Raw genomic sequence first — 21,707 nt, forward strand, 5'->3', positions numbered from 1 at the left:
AAAAAACAAAAAAATGAGGACACAATTTGCCTGATGATGTAAATACTTCATCGGTGTGATTCCAAACAGCATGGGTTTATTTCTTTAAGGCAAGAAAGCTCTAAGAAATGTCAATTTACCTTTATTGAGACACTAGCCTTTGAAAGGTATACTGTGCAACCAAAAAGTAAAAATGAATTTTTAGTATAATGCCCCCTTCTTTGGCTGTTTAGCTTTTCTGTTCGAGATCCTTGGTTTCTCCGCAAAACCATAAAAATACGTCACCCGGTGTCGTAACTACGATCTAATCACTAATATATTTGCAATCTACAGTTTCAGAGACAACCTGTTTTGTCAAATACACATGAAGACTTTTTTTTTTTTTTCTTTACTGCATGGAAAACTTCCCTTAATACAGCCTACGAAAGTTAGGAGTCATCCAAGAAGATGCACATCACTGCAGCTAAAATAAGCCATCCGTTAAAACTCTGGCAAGCAGACGCACGCGTCCAACAGATGCAGCCATTCTGGTGGGTCACTTTGCGCCGCATAAATGCTCCGCACCAACGCAGTTTGTTCCCGAAAAATGGACTTCGTTGGGCGAGGGGGTTCCACGTGCCTGTCCGTCATGCGGCACTTCCACAAGCTATACAATCCGATCACAACAAACATATCATAGGGCACTCCAGTAACATCTCTAAAAGGCAAGAACCGAATTGTATAAGGGGTAATGTCCATGTCCTTTTTAAGAGTTCGTTGCAACACATCCCAGAAAAACACCGCATCCCGGCACAAAACAAAACAATGATCAATGGTTTCAGGTTGATTGCATAAACGGCAATTGTCAGACCAAGGAATAGACATTCCTTTCTCGCGCAACCATGTTTTCACTGGGAGTGTTGATGTATGCAGCTTAAAGAAAAACGTTTTTGCATTTGGAGGAAGACACATACGTGTGACCCGCTTCAAAACACTGTCCTTATGGTGGCCACTGTAAGGCTGGCGATAAACCGGCACTGGGAACAGACTCTCTAATAAAGTGTTCGTCAAAGCCTTCCTGGAAAGGTTAAACAGATATTGCAGGGAAAACCTCGCAGTAAAGAAATTGAAGGTGTCAACCACCTCCTTTAAAAACCCCCATGGCGGTTTCGTACTGACTTCACCAGTGGAGACAAGCAAAAACGGTAAATGAAAACTTATGCGCTGTTGAATAACGTTGAGCAGAAGTGGATGATGCGTCACCTTATAGAAGAAAAACCGAGATACAAGCTGGTGTACAAACAAATGTATCAGCCCAGCACCCCCAGACACTAATGGAAGAAACAAATTGTCCCTACGCATAGGTTCCCATTGGGACCCCCACACAAATGTTGCAAAAACTCTATGTAGAGCTTGCACTTTAGAACGCGCACAGTGGAGTACTTGCAGCACATAAACAAGCTTTGCGACAAGGAAGACATTACAAACGTGCGCACGCGCAAACACAGCAAGTTCTCGCCCCATCCATGCCTGAGAGGCTCGCTTGACTTTTTGGAGTGCCAATGACCAATGAGGCCCGGTGTTTCGTATTTGGTGCAAAGGTACACCTAGGTATTGAAGTGCGTCCTTATCCCAAGAAATGCCACCAAATAAGGACGGTTTCGCACCCCATTCACCAAACCAAAATCCCTTTGTTTTTTCCATATTCACAGCTGCTCCAGACGCGCCACAAAACTGCCTGGTGAGATTAAGGGCTTCTTGAACGCTTTTTTTATCAGCACAAAAATAGGCAATGTCATCCGCGTAAGCAAGGACCTTAACCTCACAGGATAGCGGTGAAAAGCCCCGTACTCTTTCACTCTGCTGAATACTAAGGCACAGAGGTTCGAGGTATATGGCAAATAACAAGGGTGAAAGGGGGCAGCCCTGTCTAACAGACGACTTAATCGAAACTGGCTTAGACAGAACGCGGTTGACGACCAGTTGTGTGGTGCACTGTTTGTAACAAAGCTGAATGCCTTTTAACAACACATCCCCTAAATTTACCGCTGCCAATAGTGCGAATAGGAAATCATGAGAAACGCGATCAAATGCCTTTGAAAGGTCAATTTGGATAAGGGCCACCTGCTCTGACGAATCAGACACACACTCCAATATTGAACGGGCAACATGTATGTTTGTTTGAATGCTCCTACCTCTAATACCGCAAGTTTGATGAGGTCCTACTAAACTAGTGATGACAAGTTGAAGGCGCCTAGATAAAATTTTTGCGAAAATTTTATAATCTACATTGCAGAGAGATATTGGCCGATAGCCGTCAACCGATTTCAGCTTTTGTTCATCTTGCGTTTTCGGAATTAAAACTGTGTGTCCTAAATAAAAGGTTGGCGGCAAAACATCATGGTCGTATGCTGCTGTGAATATGTCTAACAGAACGGGAGCAAGGATATCAGAGAACTTTTGATAAAACTCTCCGCTCAAACCATCGGGCCCCGGGGTCTTGTTTGTCTTGAGGTCAGATATGGCAGCCTTAACTTCTTCGAGTGTAATAGGCCCAGAAACCAGAGCGCACTCATCGTCTGTCAGCTTTGGGAGTAAATCAATGAGGGAACTAAATTCTTGCCCCCGAGCTAATAGACTTGACCCCGCAAATAGCGTGCTGTAGTGGTCGTGGAAAGCACTAGCAATTTCAGCTGCTTCAGTGTACTTAATACCGTTATGTTGAACTTCGATTACCTCCTTTGCAAGTGCTGACTCCCGCTCATCATTTAGTGAACGACGAGTGGGGTAACTATCAAAGAATTTTTCAGTTCTCGACCGAATTAGAGCGCCATGGTATTTTTCGGTAACATATTGCTGAAGTTGTGCCTTAACAATGCCAATTTCCTCTACACCCGATCCCGGACTGACCGCTTCGAGTTCATGAAGCCCTACCAATGTACGAGTTAGTTCCCGTACATAAAAACGTTTTAAAAACGAAAGGCGTGCGGACTCTTCTATTGCGCAATCCCTTACCTCCTGTTTGAATAAATCCCATTTCTGATATAAAGAAAGACTGTGTGTTTCAAGAATACTAGTGAAGCAATCGGATATATGTTTACAAAATATTCCATCGGCCAATAAAGAGGTATTAAGCTTCCACAGATCCCATTGAGGCAGCACGCTACGCGGTCTTGCTCGTCCTAAGCACACAGATACCATGCAGTGGTCTGTGAAGAAGATCGGGCGTACAATATAGTCAGAAATTCTAGGCATCTCTTCTGCTGAAATGTATATGCGGTCAAGACGGGCATTCGAATTGCTCTGAAAGTGAGTAAAGTGCATGGTACTCCCTTTTACCAGACCAACATCAACAAGACCATTATCATGCACTAAATCAGACAGGGTGGCTGCACTTTGGTCGTATTGTGAACGTGGTCTAGATCGGTCTTGCTCACAGCAGACACAATTAAAATCCCCCATGAGGAGGATTTTCCGTTGTGTGCGTAGAAAATTCCCTAGTGACATAAAAAAGGAGTTACGTTCCCGACAATTAACTGGAGCATAAATGCATATGATACGCCATTCAACTCCTATCATAACAAGGTCACAGCAAATAAAACGCCCAGCATCATCTATACTACAGGAGAGACTGGAAAACTCAACTTTCTTGCTAATAACCAAAAAACATCCACCAGACAAGCCTGCAGAGGGACTAACACATACGCTGTAATGTTCTAAAAAGGGTTCTAATGCAGCCGCCGTGTCCTCATCACTGCAGAGCTTTGTCTCCTGGATGGCCGCAATGTCCACGCCCATCCGTTTAAGGAGGCGTAAAAGCTGGTATTGCCTTCTCCTGTTTCTTAGACCTCTCACGTTAAGTGTGGCAGCGTGAAATGCTGTGACACTTGCCATTTTGTTGGAGCTTCTCAAGCGACCTTTTCACCTCCAGATGTGCCACCCTTGCGGGTGGTCTTGGATGACAGTGATTTTCCTGACTTTTTGGAGCCAGCCCGCGTCACAAGACCACTAGTCACCACAGCCATGTCGGAAGAATCTTGAGCATTGGACGCTTGCTTTTTGCCAGCGCTCGATGACTTGTCCTCGCCGTCGGCAGGAGCTGGCCTGTTCACCGATCCGCTGTTACCACCCGGAACATCCTCTGGTAGAGCCACAGCATCCGCCCAGGATGCGGACGGCAAGGTAACGGAACTGTCATCTCCACCTTCTCCGCACGAGGCATCACTGCTGTCATCATCGCTGGCAGGTAAAGGTACCGCAGCATGAACCTCCCCTGAAGCGTCATTCGAAGCTGTCGAATGCGTGTCCATTTCCTCTTCTCGGTTCTGCTTACTAGACTGGGAATCATCCTGCCGCTCGCGATCAGGTGGCACAGGGTAGGGCTCCAGTTCCCTGCGATCCACCGCCGAAGAATCTTGAGGCCCAGCCTCCGGATTTTCCGATAGCACCGACTGGCCAACTTCACCTGATGCGTCAACGACCTCCGTCACATCCATGACATGAGCGGAGACGTCATCTTCAGTAGTTGATTCCTGGCCATGACGAAGCTTGTCTGCGTATGTCATGAAGCACCTTTCTGCGGTATGACCATATCGGCGACACTCGTTGCACCGGGGTGTTCGGCACTGCCGTCGCACGTGCCCAATCCTGCTGTACCGCAAACAAAGAGGTGGCCTTCCAGGAATTAGTACAAGACACTGGCTCCCATAAATGTCCATCATATGCGGCACATCAGAGACCGATACTCCATCCTTTAGTGTAAGGGACACCTCACGAGCTCCAGTCTCCATATGGTCCATTCCCGGACACCGCCACATTTCTCTGGTAATGGATTGGGTGGTTCCAAATGGTTCGAACGCTTCTGTTACTCTACGGTTTTCCATGTGACGCGGCACCCAAAGTAGCTTCATCTTAACATTCTTTGTATCCGGGTCAAACACCATACACTGCAATCCTTTGACGATGAACTTCTCCAGCTGGACTAGCTTCTGCTTGACGGCGCTCGAGACGCAAGTAACCATCCACACGTGGCTCATTTGGTATTGCCCGATACACAAGACGTCGCGGAGGTTGATCACGCGAGCCAGAGCATCCCTAAAATCGGGAGCACGGTATGGCCGGCCTTTCAAGTCCGCATGCAGGAAGACAGTGTTCAAGACAACATTACCGGTTGGCAGACGGGGAAGGATGATCTTGTACGTATCCATGTTAGTTCCGGAAAAAGTAGTACCTCGGCCAGTGGCCGATGCGCTGTTTCCAGATGAGAGCATAGAGAAACACAGCCGCTCGGAACGGCGTCTTCTTGAAGACTTCTTCAAGAAGAAGACTTCTTCAAGAAGACTTCTTCAAGAAGACTTCAAGAAGACTTCAAGTCTTCAAGAAGACTTCTTCAAGAAGAAGACTTCTTCAAGAAGACTTCTCGGAACGGCGTCTTCTTGAATACACATGAAGACTTGACTTCCGACTTAATTTTATTCTCTTCTTCAAGAAGAAGACTTCTTCAAGAAGACTTCTCGGAACGGCGTCTTCTTGAATACACATGAAGACTTGACTTCCGACTTAATTTTATTCTCGCTTTTTACGATGAGTAGGATGAATAAGGCATACACTTGTACGTATCTTGTACTGTGAATTTTGGCAGGTTACACATAGGCATATAACCGCGTGCCTCCCCGAAGAATAACGGAGATTAACCTGGACAGAAAAGTTTGAGGCGCACAATGGCTTCAGTTACTGCGAACTCTGAGAAGTGCGTGAAAGGTGGTAAGTACAAATATCAAATAGCTGAAAATAAACAATCAAAACCTCAATCTCGGGTTTCATTTCGAAATTGTCAGTTTTGTGGTTGTGTCCTCTAATTTGTTAAGGTTAACGCGTCTTCTTACGTTTAAATGCGCACTAGGCTGGAAATGTATTTAGCAAGAACAAAATTACACCGTCTTCCTGTGGGGAACCCTGATGAGGATGCGAAGCATCGTGGCGGTTCCGTGTGGTTCCATTGTGTTGCCATTATGTTGAGTGATCTGGTTTTTACTAGCGCCAGAGGGAATTCCGCGTCCGGGTCCACACCGGTGGCAAAGACACGCAAGTGCTGTTGTGTTACGGTGAGTAGGCGGTGGTTCTCGAGGCGCCGAAACTCGTCCATCATGTTCTTGTCGATGTTGTCTCTGTGGTAGAATCGGTAGTCTCCGTCAGCTTTGGTGAGGTAAAGGTTGTTGACATTGGTGCACCGGCTGAGAGCAATGTACACGCCCTCCTCTTCGCAGCTTTGTCTTCTCGTTCTTCTTGATGATGATGATGATGGTTAGAGTTTTTTGGCGCAAGGCCAGCTGGGGCAAAGAGCGCCAAACTTCTCGTTCTTCTTCTTCTTCGGCGGTTCCCCTACGGGAAGATGACGACGGTGGTTGAACGCGAACCTATCTCGTGATGGATTCTTTGGTTGGCCAATCCCTAGGGGCATCCTGCCACAATCAGCATCAGAGGCGCTGCGGACGGGGCTGGTTTAGCTGCAAGGCGCGTGGCGCTTCCGCCACAGCTTTCCCACGGGAAATTCAGCATGCCCCTCTAAAGTTTTCAGTTCGTCGTTTCTGTTGACGTTCAGCTTCGCGTGCCTTCGTTGTGTCAGTAGCTTCTTGACGTAGTTTGAATGAGTCAAGGACATAACGCGCGTTCGTAGCACTTGCTCCTGTCCCGGATTTGTAGCGTAGTGGGAAGAGCACCGCGTACCTCCCGTTGCGGTCAGAGAGTCGTGGGATCGAAACCGGGCGCCGCTAACTATTTCTCTTTTTTATAGTGTAGTATCGCGAAGCTGTGGGTGTAAGGAGGAGAGTTGCGCATGCGCAGTGAGCGTGTGGACGGTGCGGCCATCAACGACGGAGGACCAGGCGAGCCTAAGAAATGATCCGCATTTAAAACGGAAGTCATACACATTGCCTTTCGTGAGAAGAGGTCTGCCCCTTATGTCAATTGTATCATAGGGCTATAACACTAGCATACTCGCAGGTAATCCGCGTGCTCATCCTGCCTTCCTGACACTCTGGGTTCGATCCCCAGCCACAACAAAGTTTCCCGAGGTTTTTTTTAAACGCAGTTACTTCACTTTTATTTCTTTGAGTGGCCGACCATTTTGTAGGTGATATTTCCGTTACGACGCCGACGACTATAGATTTGCGGCACACCTAGTGGACTAATGCTTTCGTGTCACACCTTTCTCTTTACCCCTATGCGATTATGTTTATCACGAGAAAATATCTGATCCCTCCCACCCGACAAGGACTATAGGTGGTATTCATTGAAAAGTTTAGCTTTAAATTTCTTCGATTGGCAACACTGGAAACAGCCACGGACATGGAAGAAAAAGAACCGGCGTGCTTCATATGCTCCGTTTCAACCAGATTCTCAACGGTGGTGTCAACAGAGATGTTATTAATCGCACTAACATTGGAGTAGAGGCATTACTATGCGTTCGGCGGGGTGGAGTTTGGAACGTACAACACACATCATGCGCTTAGCACGGACAAGTACCGCCATTCCGCGGAGCCTGACGTTACCGCCATTCCGCGGAGCCTGACGTAACCAGCAAAATCGCACTCACATGGTTGCCTGGATGCGTGCCTCGCCAGTTAACACAAGCTATAGGCCTCATGCGCTGCCAAGGCTGCGCCACAGGGAAGAGAGGCCCCGCGTTTCCCATACGTTTGTATCGCTCAGCAACGCTCAGGAGCGTGGCACTTTCGATATCGTGGGAGCATGGGCATCAAATGCTGGTCTGAATACACTTGAAAATATACACTTGGGCACTCTATTTCACGGAAATAAAAAAAGAACCATTTGACGCGCACATTTGTTTACAATGTGGAGGAAATGGCAGGTGAGTAACGGAACTCTCCCACTCGCAAGTGCATCAAAGGTCGTATAACAGAAGTACAGTTTGGTCCGAGCGCTTTTCCCTGATCTGGTAAGCTTTATAAGCTTCGAGTTTTTATCTGTCATTAGAAACAAAAGCACGCACACTGAGCTATTATTGAACAATTGAGGGCTCCGCGCAGCACCGATTCGAGGACGCTGCATGCGCTGATTTCTCTTGTTTTCAATCGCTAGCAGCAATTTAAAAGTGCAACCCGTCGTGGTGGCTCACTGGCTAAGTCGTTGTGCTGCTGAGCATGATGACGCGAGTTCAACTGCCGGCGGCGGTGGCGGCCGCTTTTCTGGTGGAGGAGAAAAGCAAAAACGCCCGTGCATACGAGATTTCGGCGCGCTTTGAAGATCCCCAGGTGGTCAAAAGTAATCCGGAGCCCTCCACTGCGGCGCGGCTCATCGCCCGCGTTGCGTCGGCGATGAACCGTACAACCAAATTTAAAAGTACAACGTGCTTCAGCAGTAATCTTGGTTTGACTTTCATGTGGATCAGTGGTATGCAACGTCAAGTGATGGCTGTGTATAAGTGACGATGTAGTACAGCAAACAGACCAAATCGCGGGTACGTGAGAAGCGATATGAAGTGAGCGCCAGATTTGCATTCTTTTATTGCTTTAGTTTCTTCTATTTGCCTTTTCACGCCGTCTTTTGTATGGTCACATGAATCAGGCCCCCTTGGTTTCTCATTCAGAGGCGTGCTCAAAGAAAATATCTACTCGCGCGACGTTAGGCTTAATGTGCTTTTTTTTTTTTTGCCGGTATCGGCAATGTTAGGTTCATTTTCAAAGAAGCCCGTCGCTTTCAGTGCTAGTAATATCCATCAGCGCTTCACGTATTGCATAGCGTAGTAGTGCTTATTTCTACAGGCGTGCCCCTCAAGGTGGCATACCATATGTTGAGTGTCATTGCTTAACCCTGCCTCCCAGCCTGCATGGATTTTTTTTTTTTTTTCGTGAACCAATGAGCCAGAGAAGAGACCGTTCGCGAAGTTTGTACTCGTTAAAACACGGACTCAGCTACAACAGAAACAAACTAACATCAACAACAACAAATTCAACGAGAAATAATTTAGGGTCAAAATTCGAAAACTTGGTGACGCCATATAAAATGGTTGATTGGTTTTGATCGACCGGTTTGAGACACCCGTATATTTATATCGATTGACACGTACAAACAGCACGAAATAAGAAAAATAATCCGCTCCGTTTGTTTTCCCGCCGGCTGACACTATTCGAAGTTTAGGTTTGTGAATCAGGGTTTGTGTTTATGTTTGTATTAGGTTCCTGTTAGGTTTGTGTTGTCTACCCGTATTATTTTCGACGCTGTAGGTTAGATGTATTTTTATTAATTTCGGCTCTAAAGCCTACCCAAAGAAACTGTGCCTATTGTTTTAGCTTTTTGAGCCACTGATGTGTAAGGTGAGGTACAGCTGCTATGCATCACTCTAAAGAATTATTTTGAAGATTCATGATGGAATGGTTTATCTAAATCCTCATAAAGATTCCCCTTCGGAAAGATTTCTCTGAAAATGTGTGCTCCCTTCAACGGTTTACCTGACCGCGTGGCTCCGAGTGCTGCTATATGAAAAGGGACAGGTTTGTACACTAATGAGTCCGGCTGTGCTCAAAGCACCTCGTGCGCACTTAACAAACTGATGCGGAAGAAGTGAATCCCGAAGCAGAGACTTGACCCTTTCGGTTGTTTTGACAGTACGTCACGCATTCCGCTGTCTCTGCAATTGAACTTATACAGCGCTGTTCTCAGCGAAAATCATGCGTGCAAAACAACAAGCTGAGTGCACAGTATCGCGGTATAATTAAGCCCTCATTGTGAATATGGGGCTAACAACGCCAGCAGTGCCACGATTACGGCGATTAGTACAGGCTAGGCTACCTCTGTATCATTAATTTCTGCTTGCTGCATCGACCCCCGCCGATGAAATTGTTTTTAGCTTTCCTGAGGGATGACAGCACCGTTCAATTGAAGAATAAGCGGTTTGAAAGCACCGAGCGAATGCACATTCAACCACTTACCCGAGCGATAACGGCGCACGAGGGAGCTCTCTGTGCTGTTTGCGGGAGAAGAAATAAACTTGCGGTTCTTTAGATTTGTTTGACCAGTGAAATCAATTTTCGGGATATTTTAAACATTGTGATGCTGATAAAGATCGCTAAACTGAGTTGTAGATTAATAAAATTTGACCGCCCGTTTGCTAGTCAATACAAACATAAGCGGCGCGTCTGCTCTTGCACTACCCACGACGGCAAGGCACGAGAGGGCGCTGCATGTCCTCCAAACTCCAGCGCAGGAGGCCTACACCTCGCAGCGAGCGCACGAGCCAAGTGCAGGGGCGGGAAAGACCACGAAACATTACACGAGATCTTGTGTCTTCCGGGAACCAAGAGTTTCGCAACGTTGGCCGCCACACCGGAGGCTGGCTGACAGCGCCCGATCAAAGCCTGGCCAAATGGTTACAGGAAAGATGCGCAGTTTCGTTGCGCGCACGAATGACGTCTCCATAAACTCTCGTCACACGCTTGGGATTGCGTTACAGGCCGCGTGCTTTTCTCGGTGGGTATATAAGCTCGCGCGATTCTCGTAATGCTAAACAGCTTGTCAAGAGACTCGATCGAAGGTCTTACTCGCCGAGGTGTAGAACGAGGATAACCATGAAGGCTGTGGTGAGTTTCATAGGTTTCTATTTTCAATCATGAACATTGAAGAAACGCCTCATCTGTTAGTCCGGCTGTAGTGAGTGGGTCTGTGTTAATTTGGACCGACTGGCGGTCTCTAACATGCAACGAACATTGTGAACTAAGGCGTTTCCATGCTTGGCTTTCATGGAAATCAGTGTGGTTGTTGGCTAGGAAGTAACCAGGCACCCCATACTCTTGTGACAGGACGGTGTTTTATGCTGTACGTTACCGCAATGGGTAGCATCTCAAGCTGGAACTTTGAATTGAATTTATTTCACTATGAAGTTTAACGTGCCGAAGCTACACAGGCGATGAGGCGCGCCGTAGTAGAGGACTACCAATTAATTTTGACCACCTGGAGATACTTAACGTCCGCCGAAATCTCGAACACGCGGGCGTTTTCGCTTTTAGCCTCCATCAGAAAAGGGGCCGCCGCGCCCGGGAATCAAGCCCACGTCCTTCGGCTCAGCACTACAACACCTTAGCCACTGGGCCTCCGCGGGGGGTGCAAGCTGTAATTTTAGTGATAGCCCACATACTCTACCTTGTTTCCTGGCGAGGATTTAGCTTAACGGGTACTCCCGCAAAATTGATGCGTATACTGAAATTCTGGACATTCGGTTTTTTTAGGCACGTAATACAAACTTAGAGGGAGAACCTTCTAGAATACACCGATGCCCATGTGCAACTTCTTGGCGAAGGTAGCATCCAAAGGCCTACCCTCCATAACTCCCATCACCCTGGCACCTTCCCGTGTTGTTGAACCCACTGCAAAGGCTTCACCTTTAGCGCTAGCTGTGCAATGAAGCCATTCAGAACTATCAGGAACTTCAGAATAAATGACTGCAAGTGTAAGGTGATGTTCCGAAACGCTGGACATGAGCTCGATGTAAACAGCTACCAAAACTTTAATCTGCCCGGTCGAAACAGACGACAAGAAAAATTTCTGTAGTACGTCCCATTTTCGCGTGTCGTACTGTAGTCTTGTATTCTTGTCGTGCCGTATTCCTGTCCCGATTTTCATGTTCAGTCGTGCCGAATTCCTGTCTTGCCGTGATCCTCATGTTCCATCAGTAGTGTCGCAAGGTTTGAATGTCATTGCCCATCGTGAAAAGTAGCGTAAATGGCCGTTCTGTTGTGACTACAGGAATGTTTCTCGTTGAGAAAAGTAATTTTGTCGTTACGACAGAAATGTGGGTCGTAACAACAGCTAGTTTTGCCGTAACAACAGGACTTCTGTTACGACAGAAATGTGGGTCGTAACAACAGCTAGTTTTGTCGTAACAACAGGACTTCTATTGTCACAACAAAGTTTTTTGTCGTACGACGGGAATTATTGTTACGTGTTTGCTGTTTCTGTTTGTGGTATTCCTGTTGTGATTTTAGACTGGGTGGAGGATACTATTTCCTTCACCAGTCAACGTGCTGCTTTTTATTAATAGCCTTAAACCACCTAAGAGGCGGAGCGTAAGGCATTAGTCTACGTTGAATCATGCATATAACCCAACACAGCGTATTCGAACTGAACTTCCAAAACCTAACCTCACAATAATACAACGGACGAAGCTTGGCTTGTTATTTGCGCTTGTGCGAATTTGCTTCCGCCTTAGTGTGACAAGTTAGTGCTGACAACAACAAACTTCCGAAAGAGATCCCGAGGAAGGTTTCAAAGGAAATGCGAATCATACATGTACTGAATCGCGCAATGATACTTAGCTTTTGGTCCCGTTTTCTCACACGAGTGTATTTGATATGACTAGCACAGGTTTATTTCCCGGACTTTCAACTTCCGTCGAGGCATCTTTGGACCAAAAAATAACAACGCACCGGGTAGTAAAAGCAACACTCGAGAAGAAGAGAAAAGCAACAGCGCAACATAATTTTTTTTCTTTCCGCAATAAGCACCAGTACGACGGACTTCACCGAACCTACGTGGTTCGAACCACTTGAACGGCACCGCTCTCCCATGAGGCGGACTTCGATGAAAACAAAACCGCTATTCTTGCGCCATAAAAACCCAATCATCATCAAAACTGCTATTCTCGGGCATCCGTATATGTCCCGCCTAAAGTGTACCGACAGATTCCTTAACAGTAAGCAATGTTGGTTGTATACACCGTGCCCCCAGTGGTAACAGTTTGTGTTCGTGCGGGCTGTTGCGAAGTGTGTTTTGCAACTGAACGGACCCGGGAGCCAAAATATACCTACAAAAAGCGACGAATAAAAACTGCCGGGGGGAAGTACATTCAAAGATGTTACTAATGCTCCTGAGGCATTATTGTATCATTACGTGTTGTAGGAAGAAACACACCATTCCGTGAGGGGGCGGGTAGCCTATTATTGCGTTCCCCACTAACGTTACCACAAGCCTGATCCGTTGACGGATCGCGAAACTGGCTTTCGCACAGGACGAAGGGGCGCACGCAGATAAGCCGACAATAAGGCTTCGATAAGACGGGCAGTGATGTTTTTAAGATTGCAACCATTGGCGTGAGAACTCTTAAAAGGAGAATTTTTACAAATTCCCACAAGCTCCGCCAACTTCAGACTTCCAGCGGTAGCAGTATGCTCACGCACGGCGGAATTGATTGATTGATTGATTGATTGATTGATTGATTGATTGATTGATTGATTGATTGATTGATTGATTGATTGATTGATTGATTGATTGATTGATTGATTGATTGATTGATTGATTGTAGGGTTTAACGCGCCGACGCAACGCAGGCGGAGAGGCGCACCGTAGTGGAGGGCTCCGGATTAATTTTGGCCACCTGGGAATCTTTAACGTGCGCCGATACCTCGTACACACGGGCGTTTTTGCTTTTCGCCTCCATCAGAAAAGCGGCCGCCGCGGCCGGGAATCGAACACGCGTTTTCGTGCTCAGCACCGCAACGTCTTAGCCACTGAGCCACCGGGGCGGGTTGCACGGCGGAATTAAATTGAAGGAAGGGCTAGGAAGCGGCATCCAGACTTGGAAGTTAGTTTTTGATTGAAAATACGTGCTAGCCACAGTGATGCTAGCATAAGCAGCACATTATTAGAAGCCCTCTTAGGTTATTACATTTTTTTAAGAAACTAAAATCGGCTGTTGCGCCGAATAAATGCTGCCACAGACGTTGAAGACAGTTGAGCAAGAAAGCGCAAGTACAAGAATATGCGCAAGCAAACAACACAACACGCCACTCTGTCGCTGCGAGTAATATGCGTGCTACAGGTTGTAGCCAGAAAGCAGTCACATTTTAGAGAATAGTGCAGAGAAAGCATGGGGCTTCAGGCCGTGATGGTTCTTAGAAAAGAGTCCCCGAGCTATACCTTGGTACCATTTTTTAGACAGGCATGAGTTACTATAATGCCCAGACTAATCGGAGTTCTATTCCCTTAACTGACAAATAAAAGTTAAAAAAACTGATGCTTACGCACAAGCGCTTGTGCTCACGTAATTGTCAGCTGTTGGGTTAGCATTGTAGAACCTTATATGATATTTTCAAGTTGGAACCTAGTTCGTGTTCAAAATGTGCGGAGATATCGGATCTTTCTCATAATATAGTTTCTTACTATCTCTTTTTTTCTTTTTTGCAGCTGTGCTTGGTGCTGCTGTGCCTGCTCGTGGCCACTGCCGTGGCCATCAAGGGTTTCGGCCACAAGGGTTTCGGAGGCGGAGGATTTGGTCACGGAGGAGGATTTGGACACGGAGGAGGATTTGGACACGGAGGATACGGCGGCGGAAAGTTCGGAAAGTTCCACGGATAAACCGCTATGGTCCGAATGGAACGAGAAGCAAGCCAATCGAAGCCAAGCCAAACATTGTTCTTGAAGTCCAACGTATGAATGCGAGCACAAACCAGTGGTCTGTTCACAATAAAACACATTTGTTAATCCTGGTCTCTGTAAAACTCGTGTAAAATTGATTATCAAACTAGTTTTTAAGTTTCTGTCTTGCTCCGTTTATTGATAGTGAAGAAAATGCGTTTTTATGCATTTAGGCTAACCACATTCAAACTCCTCAACACGCACACTAACTGTACAAATAAATGCGGTTTAAGGTGGTAGGTTATAATAAATACCTAGCAAGCGCGGGCGCTTGTCGGAAAGCTTGAGGGTGCCATCTAGTTAGTAAACTATAATGCACACATGACGAAACAAAGGCCAACGGACAGTGAACGAACGCTTGCTGTCGTTTTCTCTGTCAGTTGTCCATTTTTTGCGCAACTGATTGAAGTTGTCGGGAACTTTGCTGACTCAGACAGCAACGAAAGTTTAGAAGACTGGCAATAGTACACGTATTGACAGGAAGCAACTAAACGCTGTAAAAGCTGCTCGTACCACGAATAGGAATCACTAAGTACCTATACATATGCACGAATAGGAATCACTATGTACATATATACATATGTGCCTCCATTCTTGATATGAAGGTATTGACCCTTCTCGAAAAGGTCAAAGTGATTGATAAAAATGGAAGGACTTTTTTTGGCCACATCCATGTTCTTCGGAGTCCTCACACTATAATTTTTTGCATGCAAGCATGCAGATCGCTTTCGGGGAATTCTGGAACTACTTTAGACCGGCATTAAGCCAGTGGCCTCGTTGGGTTTTTACTCTACGCAAGAGGAATATCAGGCGGAAATAAAAGGAAACACGGGTGAGAAGAGCACGAAGCAACGAGCTACGCACGTGTCTTCACCGAGAAAAAAGGTGTTTACGCGGAAAGAAAAAGCACTGGCCATTATTCCTGAACCTATCAGTTTCTCTCGTATATTATGCGTAGCTAGATTTTAAAAATACGTTTGCCTTACTTGTGAAGTAGGTTTATTCAATTTTTCCGCGAAACCTGAGCACAGCATAAATAAAAGTAAAGTTGTCGGGATAGGTACTATTAAATTTTGCATAGGGTGAATTTTGTGCGAAGCAGATAATTTAGCAAAAACAATCATAACCCTATTGCTAAGTGTTAGCGGTTAACACGTAAACGAAAACTACTAGAACCATTCTCGCCAAACAATAAGTGCGCTATAGGACAACGAAAGCAGCTTTTTGGTATAAGCATGCAAGATAAATACAAAAACTGCATGTGGCTGGAAAGTTCACACATCGAAGTAAATGTGCTCGAAGCGTTACCTGAAGCGGAAAGTACACCACCAGAAACATACTCGTACGCATTGCCAAGGCTCAGTAGGCGCCCCGAATTCATTGAATCTGGATTTAGATGCAGGCTATGCCGCTCTAACTTTTTTCTGCATGTACCGAGGACTTTTAAAAGTCATTCATACAGACCTAAGAGTTTCATAAGAAATGTGGTTGGTAAGGCCGGTATTACAAGTTGAGATAAATCTCGTATACGTTAAAACTTCAGACAGCGCAAAGCCGGAGGCAGGATATTTTGTTCGGAGTTCGGAGAATTCCCCTTGTGCCATCTCCAGGGAATCGATAAAGCTAGCAGGCCGGTAACAACCGCTGGGCCCCACAGGTGCCGCCATCGTCTCACACAGCAGCAAGTCCAGGGCTTCGTTACCAAAATTGTATATACTCAGGGTATATATTATTACTTATTAATGGTTTCTCGGGCACTCAATGAGCTTGTATTAATTTTTTTTCAGGCCTCGCTTTGAGAGAGAATTTCTAGTGATGAACTTTGCAATTACGTGTAGGCACATCACTGTGATTGCAACTTTAAACTAAACTGCCTTTTGGCAAAGTGATTTTTCCTTCCAAACTGATTGTTCCAATCTGTTTTACTTTGAGAGAGTATGCTCACCTGTAGGGTATGCACAACATCAGCATTGGTAATTTATTGAACCTGTTTGCAAGACCACGCTTACACGTGATAGTGGTGTCATCCAACACGATAAAAAATGTTTTTCTGGGTACAGTAAGAAAGCGTAAACGTTGAGTGTATTGTGCTATGGTTTTTTAAACACGTTGATAATTGCCAATAGCTTAAACGTAGCCCGCGAAGATACTCCCACAACGACTGGGGCGGAGGAAAGATTTAGGCGATAGTGGTTTATGCCCACTTTGTTCTATAAAAAAGCCGGGTTTAATGTGTATTGCATAGAAGCCATCGGTACATTCTCTGCAATGAATGAATAAGGGTACGCTCTGCGGGAAATTGCACTAAGAAAGGAAAGGCACAAAATGAGCTTTCATGGTCTGTATAAGTTGGCAGTGTGGGGTTATGCTTGCAATGATCAAAACGAACAGTGTTAGTCAGAGCAATAGTGCAGGTAAAGTAAAATGTTTTAGAGGTAAATCTGATAAAAATGTTTGGCATTTTAATTTTGGACTCATTATTGGTTTGTGAAACAGCGCAAATGAGCATGACGATTTCGAGGAGTGCTCTTCTAGTTCAGTGGCCAGTTGCAATGCAAATGCATTGATGTTCACAAAAACAAAGAAGATTTAATTTAAAGGCCGCAGTTACGTAAGCTAATATAAACTTACCTTCAGCAGCTTACAGCACGGGTATTTTATGTTACTTTTTAATAACTCATTTCACCGCGCACACACGGCAGTATTTAGAGACGATGGTGAATTCTTACTTAGCAATGCTAAAGTCATAGCCATTGTTAATTTTACAACAATAGCACAGTCACTGGAAAATAAGTCAATATATTAGCGTTTAACGTACGCGTACTAGCGGCGTTGACATCATCAGGAAATAAAACACGCCAACTTAAAACTATTCCTGCCGTGGGGCGAATTACTAAACATATGATGGCCGTTATAGAATCAGAACCAGAATCAGAAACAGATTTTATTTGTTCATTGAAAAGGCATACATGAGTGACAATACATGAGTGACATGACAATGAGTGACAAACTGAAAGCTGTTTGAAACGAAGCATTCAACTAATTTTAGACGTAACAGTAACGGTAACTTTAGTTTAACTGGTAAACTGCTCTACTGTGAAGAATTTGAAACAATTTGCGAAAGTATGCCGTAATGCATTCTGGTTGGGAAATAAAAGAGGCTCGCCCAAGCTACGAGGCAAGTTGAGATAAAAATGTGTTGGCTTCGATTGTGTTTGTTATGTGTGCAAACATGTGACAAAAATCCTGATAGTGTTAGTTGCATATGTTGATTGCAACAAAATTGTAACAAAATTTGCAAGGAAGCAAATGCGTTTTGTATTCTCCGGGGAAGCCTTCTACCGGTATTGAAGCTGCTTTAAGTAAGCCTATCTGTTTAAAGATCAGCTGTTAGTTGAGCTGTGATCTGGTGAGCGTAGACTTCAAATATCCAAAAGATCAGGTAAAGACTGGCCTGCCCACAACGTTTTTTTGGGCTGTTGATGCTGGTACTGCAGCATTACTGCAGCTTTCTGGTGATGGCGATGTAATTAGAAGTTTCAAGAATATTTACAAATGCGTTGTAGTAATTGTTAGGTTGATGCTATCAGAAACAGTTACTACATGAGTTTTGAAAATTAATTGCAACTTCAGCTCATGCCTATTTGAGGAACGGATTTTTTTTTGCTTGCTCATGTATGCTTGTAAATTATGTACGAAAAAAAACACAAGGCCTTCAATGGAGTCTCCTTATGAGGGCTCATTTAATTATATAGGTCTTCGACATATATACTAAGGCGACGTAGCTTAGACGTGCGCATTAGTTATTCAGCAATCTTGCAGTGGTTGTGGCTTAGAACCTGACACTGCTCATGGCAGTTTCAAATGTTGCGGCTCCATCATTAAAGAGCAAGCCTTCCGCTTGACCCACCACGGCAGTGCAACCAAGATTTTTCCTCTTTTCGTAATTGTTTACAACGCAGTCACTTCCGAGCAGTCGAAGCCGGCATATTTTCCCCACATTTCCAGAACCACTTATCTTGGCGATCGCCTTTCGAGAGCGGAAACGTATCACGGGCGCATAACGCGGGCGCATAGAGTGTATCGGCTGGCGCAGTTTTCACAACAAACAAAGGAACTCCGAACCAGGTCGTCAGCCTGCTCACCTGGAAAAACAAACGTCGCGAGCATAGCCCCGGGCAGTCGTTACACAAGCGCTGTTCTGACACAACCCTGACGTCCTCTGGCGAATTCCCTCTTTCAATTCGCCACTGGCGACCACTACGACGGCGTGTCCGAGATGTCGTTTTCATAATTCTGTGCAGACTGACTCAGGTATATGCTCCCAGTCCGGGTGTGAGGGAGAGAAAAAAAAGCCCAACAACGGTCCGCTTTAAACCTTGGGAGCGGGAGCGGCACCTCTCTTTTTCTGCATGCCTCCTTCACTATATAAGACTCGCCCAACAGAGAACCGGACAGGCATAAGCTGAATACTTCCATTCTCAGCAGACGCAGACAAGGACCCCTCCCACACGTCAACATGAAGGCCTGTGTAAGTTTCCAGAGCGGCCATTGCTAAAAGACGATGATGATGGTTTGAGTTTAATGGCGCAAGGAGCTACGACCCATAATCGGACGTACTAACGCGAATACCATGGTTGTCTCGAACCGTGCATTATTTTTTATTCAAATTTTTAAGCGTAAAGTTGCACAAAATCGGTTTGGAAAGACGGCGGTAGGGCAGTACCAGCGAACTTTTCTCCTATTCGGATCGTGACCATATAGGGGATCCGCGTTTGTCGATGAGCAGAAAAGGTGTGCGCCAAAGAAAAAATAAAAGAGACTTTGTATATCGCATTCATAATTTCAGGTTAATTTTGAATCTTCAAGAATAACGCATGATCACCACTGCTTTTCCGCTTCTACTGTTTGCGATTTGAGCCAATTATAGTAAAAAAAAAACATTACTTGATCGTGAAATAATCTTAGAACAGATAATTGGTGTAAATAAAATCACATATCAGGAAAAAAAGTTGATTAGTTGATTTAGCATTCGAAGAGATAATTGGTATAAATATATAAGCACATTAATTTCAAGAAAACACATTTAGGCCAACAAATTTGTTCCAAGAGGCAGAAATTAAACCCTAACGCAAGAGACGCAAAGGTCAAGCACCAATAATTACACTATCATATTAAATGTCAAAATAATGTTATGCAATGAGTTTAATAATTCACCCGACACTATATACGATGAGCGACAATTCAACTTCGACATTAGTGTGATTCCATTCGGGGCACTCCTAGTAAAACGCAAAACATGCGGGTGATATAAAAAGTGGCAATTTCCCTCACGCTTTCGGCGTGTGGATTAATAATTCTTTAGCGTTATGTAGCAGCTCAATTGTGGGTAAAAGAGGCTGTTTTCTCATAGAAATGTCCTAGCTTTTCCGCCAGAAAATGCCTTGAAAGAAATACCCCGCCCATAGAAACGAAAGCGAAGTATTCTGAACTACCCCTTTTTTGCATACACCGGAGTACGAGCAGAAGCATGGTTACTTGATATAACGTGTGCTTGTTAGGATTAGGTACTTGAGCTTGCGCATCATGTAGGCCCGAAAGCTGTCATGCTTCCTGTATTTAGTGCAGATATATGCAACAACATAAATATGAGGAACTGCATTTGTGCAACTCAGAACATTGTATTGTGTCAGAATTGCCTACTACATTGCGTTTATTCATTTATTTTTCCCGATGTCTCAGATCGCAGTCATTGTCCTCTCTGCAATGGTAGCTGTGGCCATGGCTGGCTACGGGCATGGATACGGAGGCTACGGCGGCTACGGTGGCTTAGGGGGCTACGGAGGCTACGGAGGCTACGGAGGCGGATACGGCGGTTACGGCATCGGCCATGGCATCGGCTATGGAATCGGCAGCGGACATATTGGCTACGGTGGTTACGGCGGCTATGGCGGCTATGGAGGCTACGGAAAGTTTGGTGGATACGGAGGTTATGGAGGTTACGGATTCCATGGCTGAGCATCGAGCCAATTCACCAGTGCCAGCACATTCTGTACAAAGTTTCTTTGCCAAAAAATAAACTATCTGAATCATGAAACAAAGTATAATACAGCACCCGTGTTGATTTAGCCGCCCTGGCTACAACCTGTTTTCTCGCCTAGGAAACAAAGTCAACCAGGAAAGCGACAATTTATCTTTGTCTGTATGTATACTGCTTACAGTAAGTGGAAGTGATTTGTCTCTGCTGCTGGAACATGCTCCTTTCAATTACATCACTGAAAGTTAGCATGCTCGGTAATGTTTATAAAACAGAGCAAACAAGCACACTTGATGGTTGCCAGAGATGCCAGAGCAGTCCGGCGACTAATAATTCAAGCACAGTTTGAACTTCTTGGTTTCGTTTGTACGCTCAGTAGCAACGGCAGGAACTTGTCTCTGTAGCTGAGCCCTGAAATGACTCTTTTAAGCTGTGACCCACCATTTCGTTTGTGTTCTGAAAATCTGCTGACTTCCACTCACCTCTTCACGCAGCAACTACTTCCACACCTGAATAGGCATGTTGCATGCTTAATCAATTCTTTCAACCACTTTCAACCACATGAAAAAGAAAGTTTGTTTTGATAGCTTTGCAACGTAACTCAACCATGGCGTAAGAAATCGCCAGTTCCACAAATTACCGGAGACATGCAGCATGTAGATACACAAACTACTTGAGGCTATGTTCCTGTCAAAGGCGGAACTTTAACGGACAGAATAAAACACATTCAGAAATAGGCTAGAAAACAAAATAGTTAAAAAGTAGATATTTCTACTGTTGGTTTTTTGCCAATGCCCTTGTGAAACATGCCAGCCATGAAATGGTGAAACCTAAAAATAATTAGTTCAATAACACGAGTGGACGCGACGTATGCCCATGTCACGTGCATGAGATAAAATAAATGCAAAAGTAAATTTAAATATATCGAGAAAAATAAAACACTAAAGCTTAGTGCAGTCGAACCTCATCAATTCCAAGTCGCCTAATTCGAACGTCTGGCTTATTCGAACTGATGATGCCGTCCCGGCAAACGTGTGTGTATTTAAACTTATAATTCCAACAAATTTTCGGGCCCCTTCGAGTTCGAATTAACGTAGTTAGACTGTAGGAATAATAACTTAAAATAAATTAAATTAAATTCATTGCGTTAAATACACTAAATTAAATAAATTACATTGCATTAAATTACATTAAATTAAATATATCCTGCTTTCCTCAAAGGTAGGTTGCACCGCCAGGTCCGTCTACCTATTGCTGTTGTTGGGAGCTAAAGCCATTTCAAAAG

General features: G+C 44.9%; 3 protein-coding genes and 1 long non-coding RNA gene across 4 annotated transcripts in view; 2 read left to right on the forward strand and 2 right to left on the reverse strand.

The window, feature by feature from the left end:
• LOC144178698 (sulfotransferase 1E1-like) overlaps positions 1 to 21,707 on the reverse strand; it is a 326,559-nt gene that overhangs the window by 10,153 nt on the left and 294,699 nt on the right. The window lies entirely within an intron of this gene.
• Positions 3,349 to 5,228, reverse strand: LOC144180352 (uncharacterized). Its single transcript, XM_077708717.1, has one exon. It carries the CDS (start codon positions 5,226 to 5,228, stop codon positions 3,867 to 3,869), a length of 1,362 nt encoding a protein of 453 aa, XP_077564843.1. The 3' UTR covers positions 3,349 to 3,866.
• Positions 10,402 to 14,451, forward strand: LOC144178697 (uncharacterized). Its single transcript, XR_013324050.1, has 2 exons — positions 10,402 to 10,556; positions 14,155 to 14,451. It is a non-coding gene; the product is annotated as an uncharacterized LOC144178697 (long non-coding RNA).
• LOC144180353 (uncharacterized) lies at positions 18,781 to 20,481 on the forward strand. The gene is made up of 2 exons (XM_077708718.1): positions 18,781 to 18,916; positions 20,128 to 20,481. Exons 1-2 carry the CDS (start codon positions 18,905 to 18,907, stop codon positions 20,401 to 20,403), a joined length of 288 nt encoding a protein of 95 aa, XP_077564844.1. The 5' UTR covers positions 18,781 to 18,904; the 3' UTR covers positions 20,404 to 20,481.

The sequence above is a fragment of the Haemaphysalis longicornis genome, unplaced genomic scaffold (genome assembly GCF_048455015.1).
Source record: "Haemaphysalis longicornis isolate Haplotype H1 unplaced genomic scaffold, Haemaphysalis longicornis Haplotype H1 scaffold_4, whole genome shotgun sequence".
NCBI lineage: Eukaryota > Metazoa > Arthropoda > Arachnida > Ixodida > Ixodidae > Haemaphysalis > Haemaphysalis longicornis.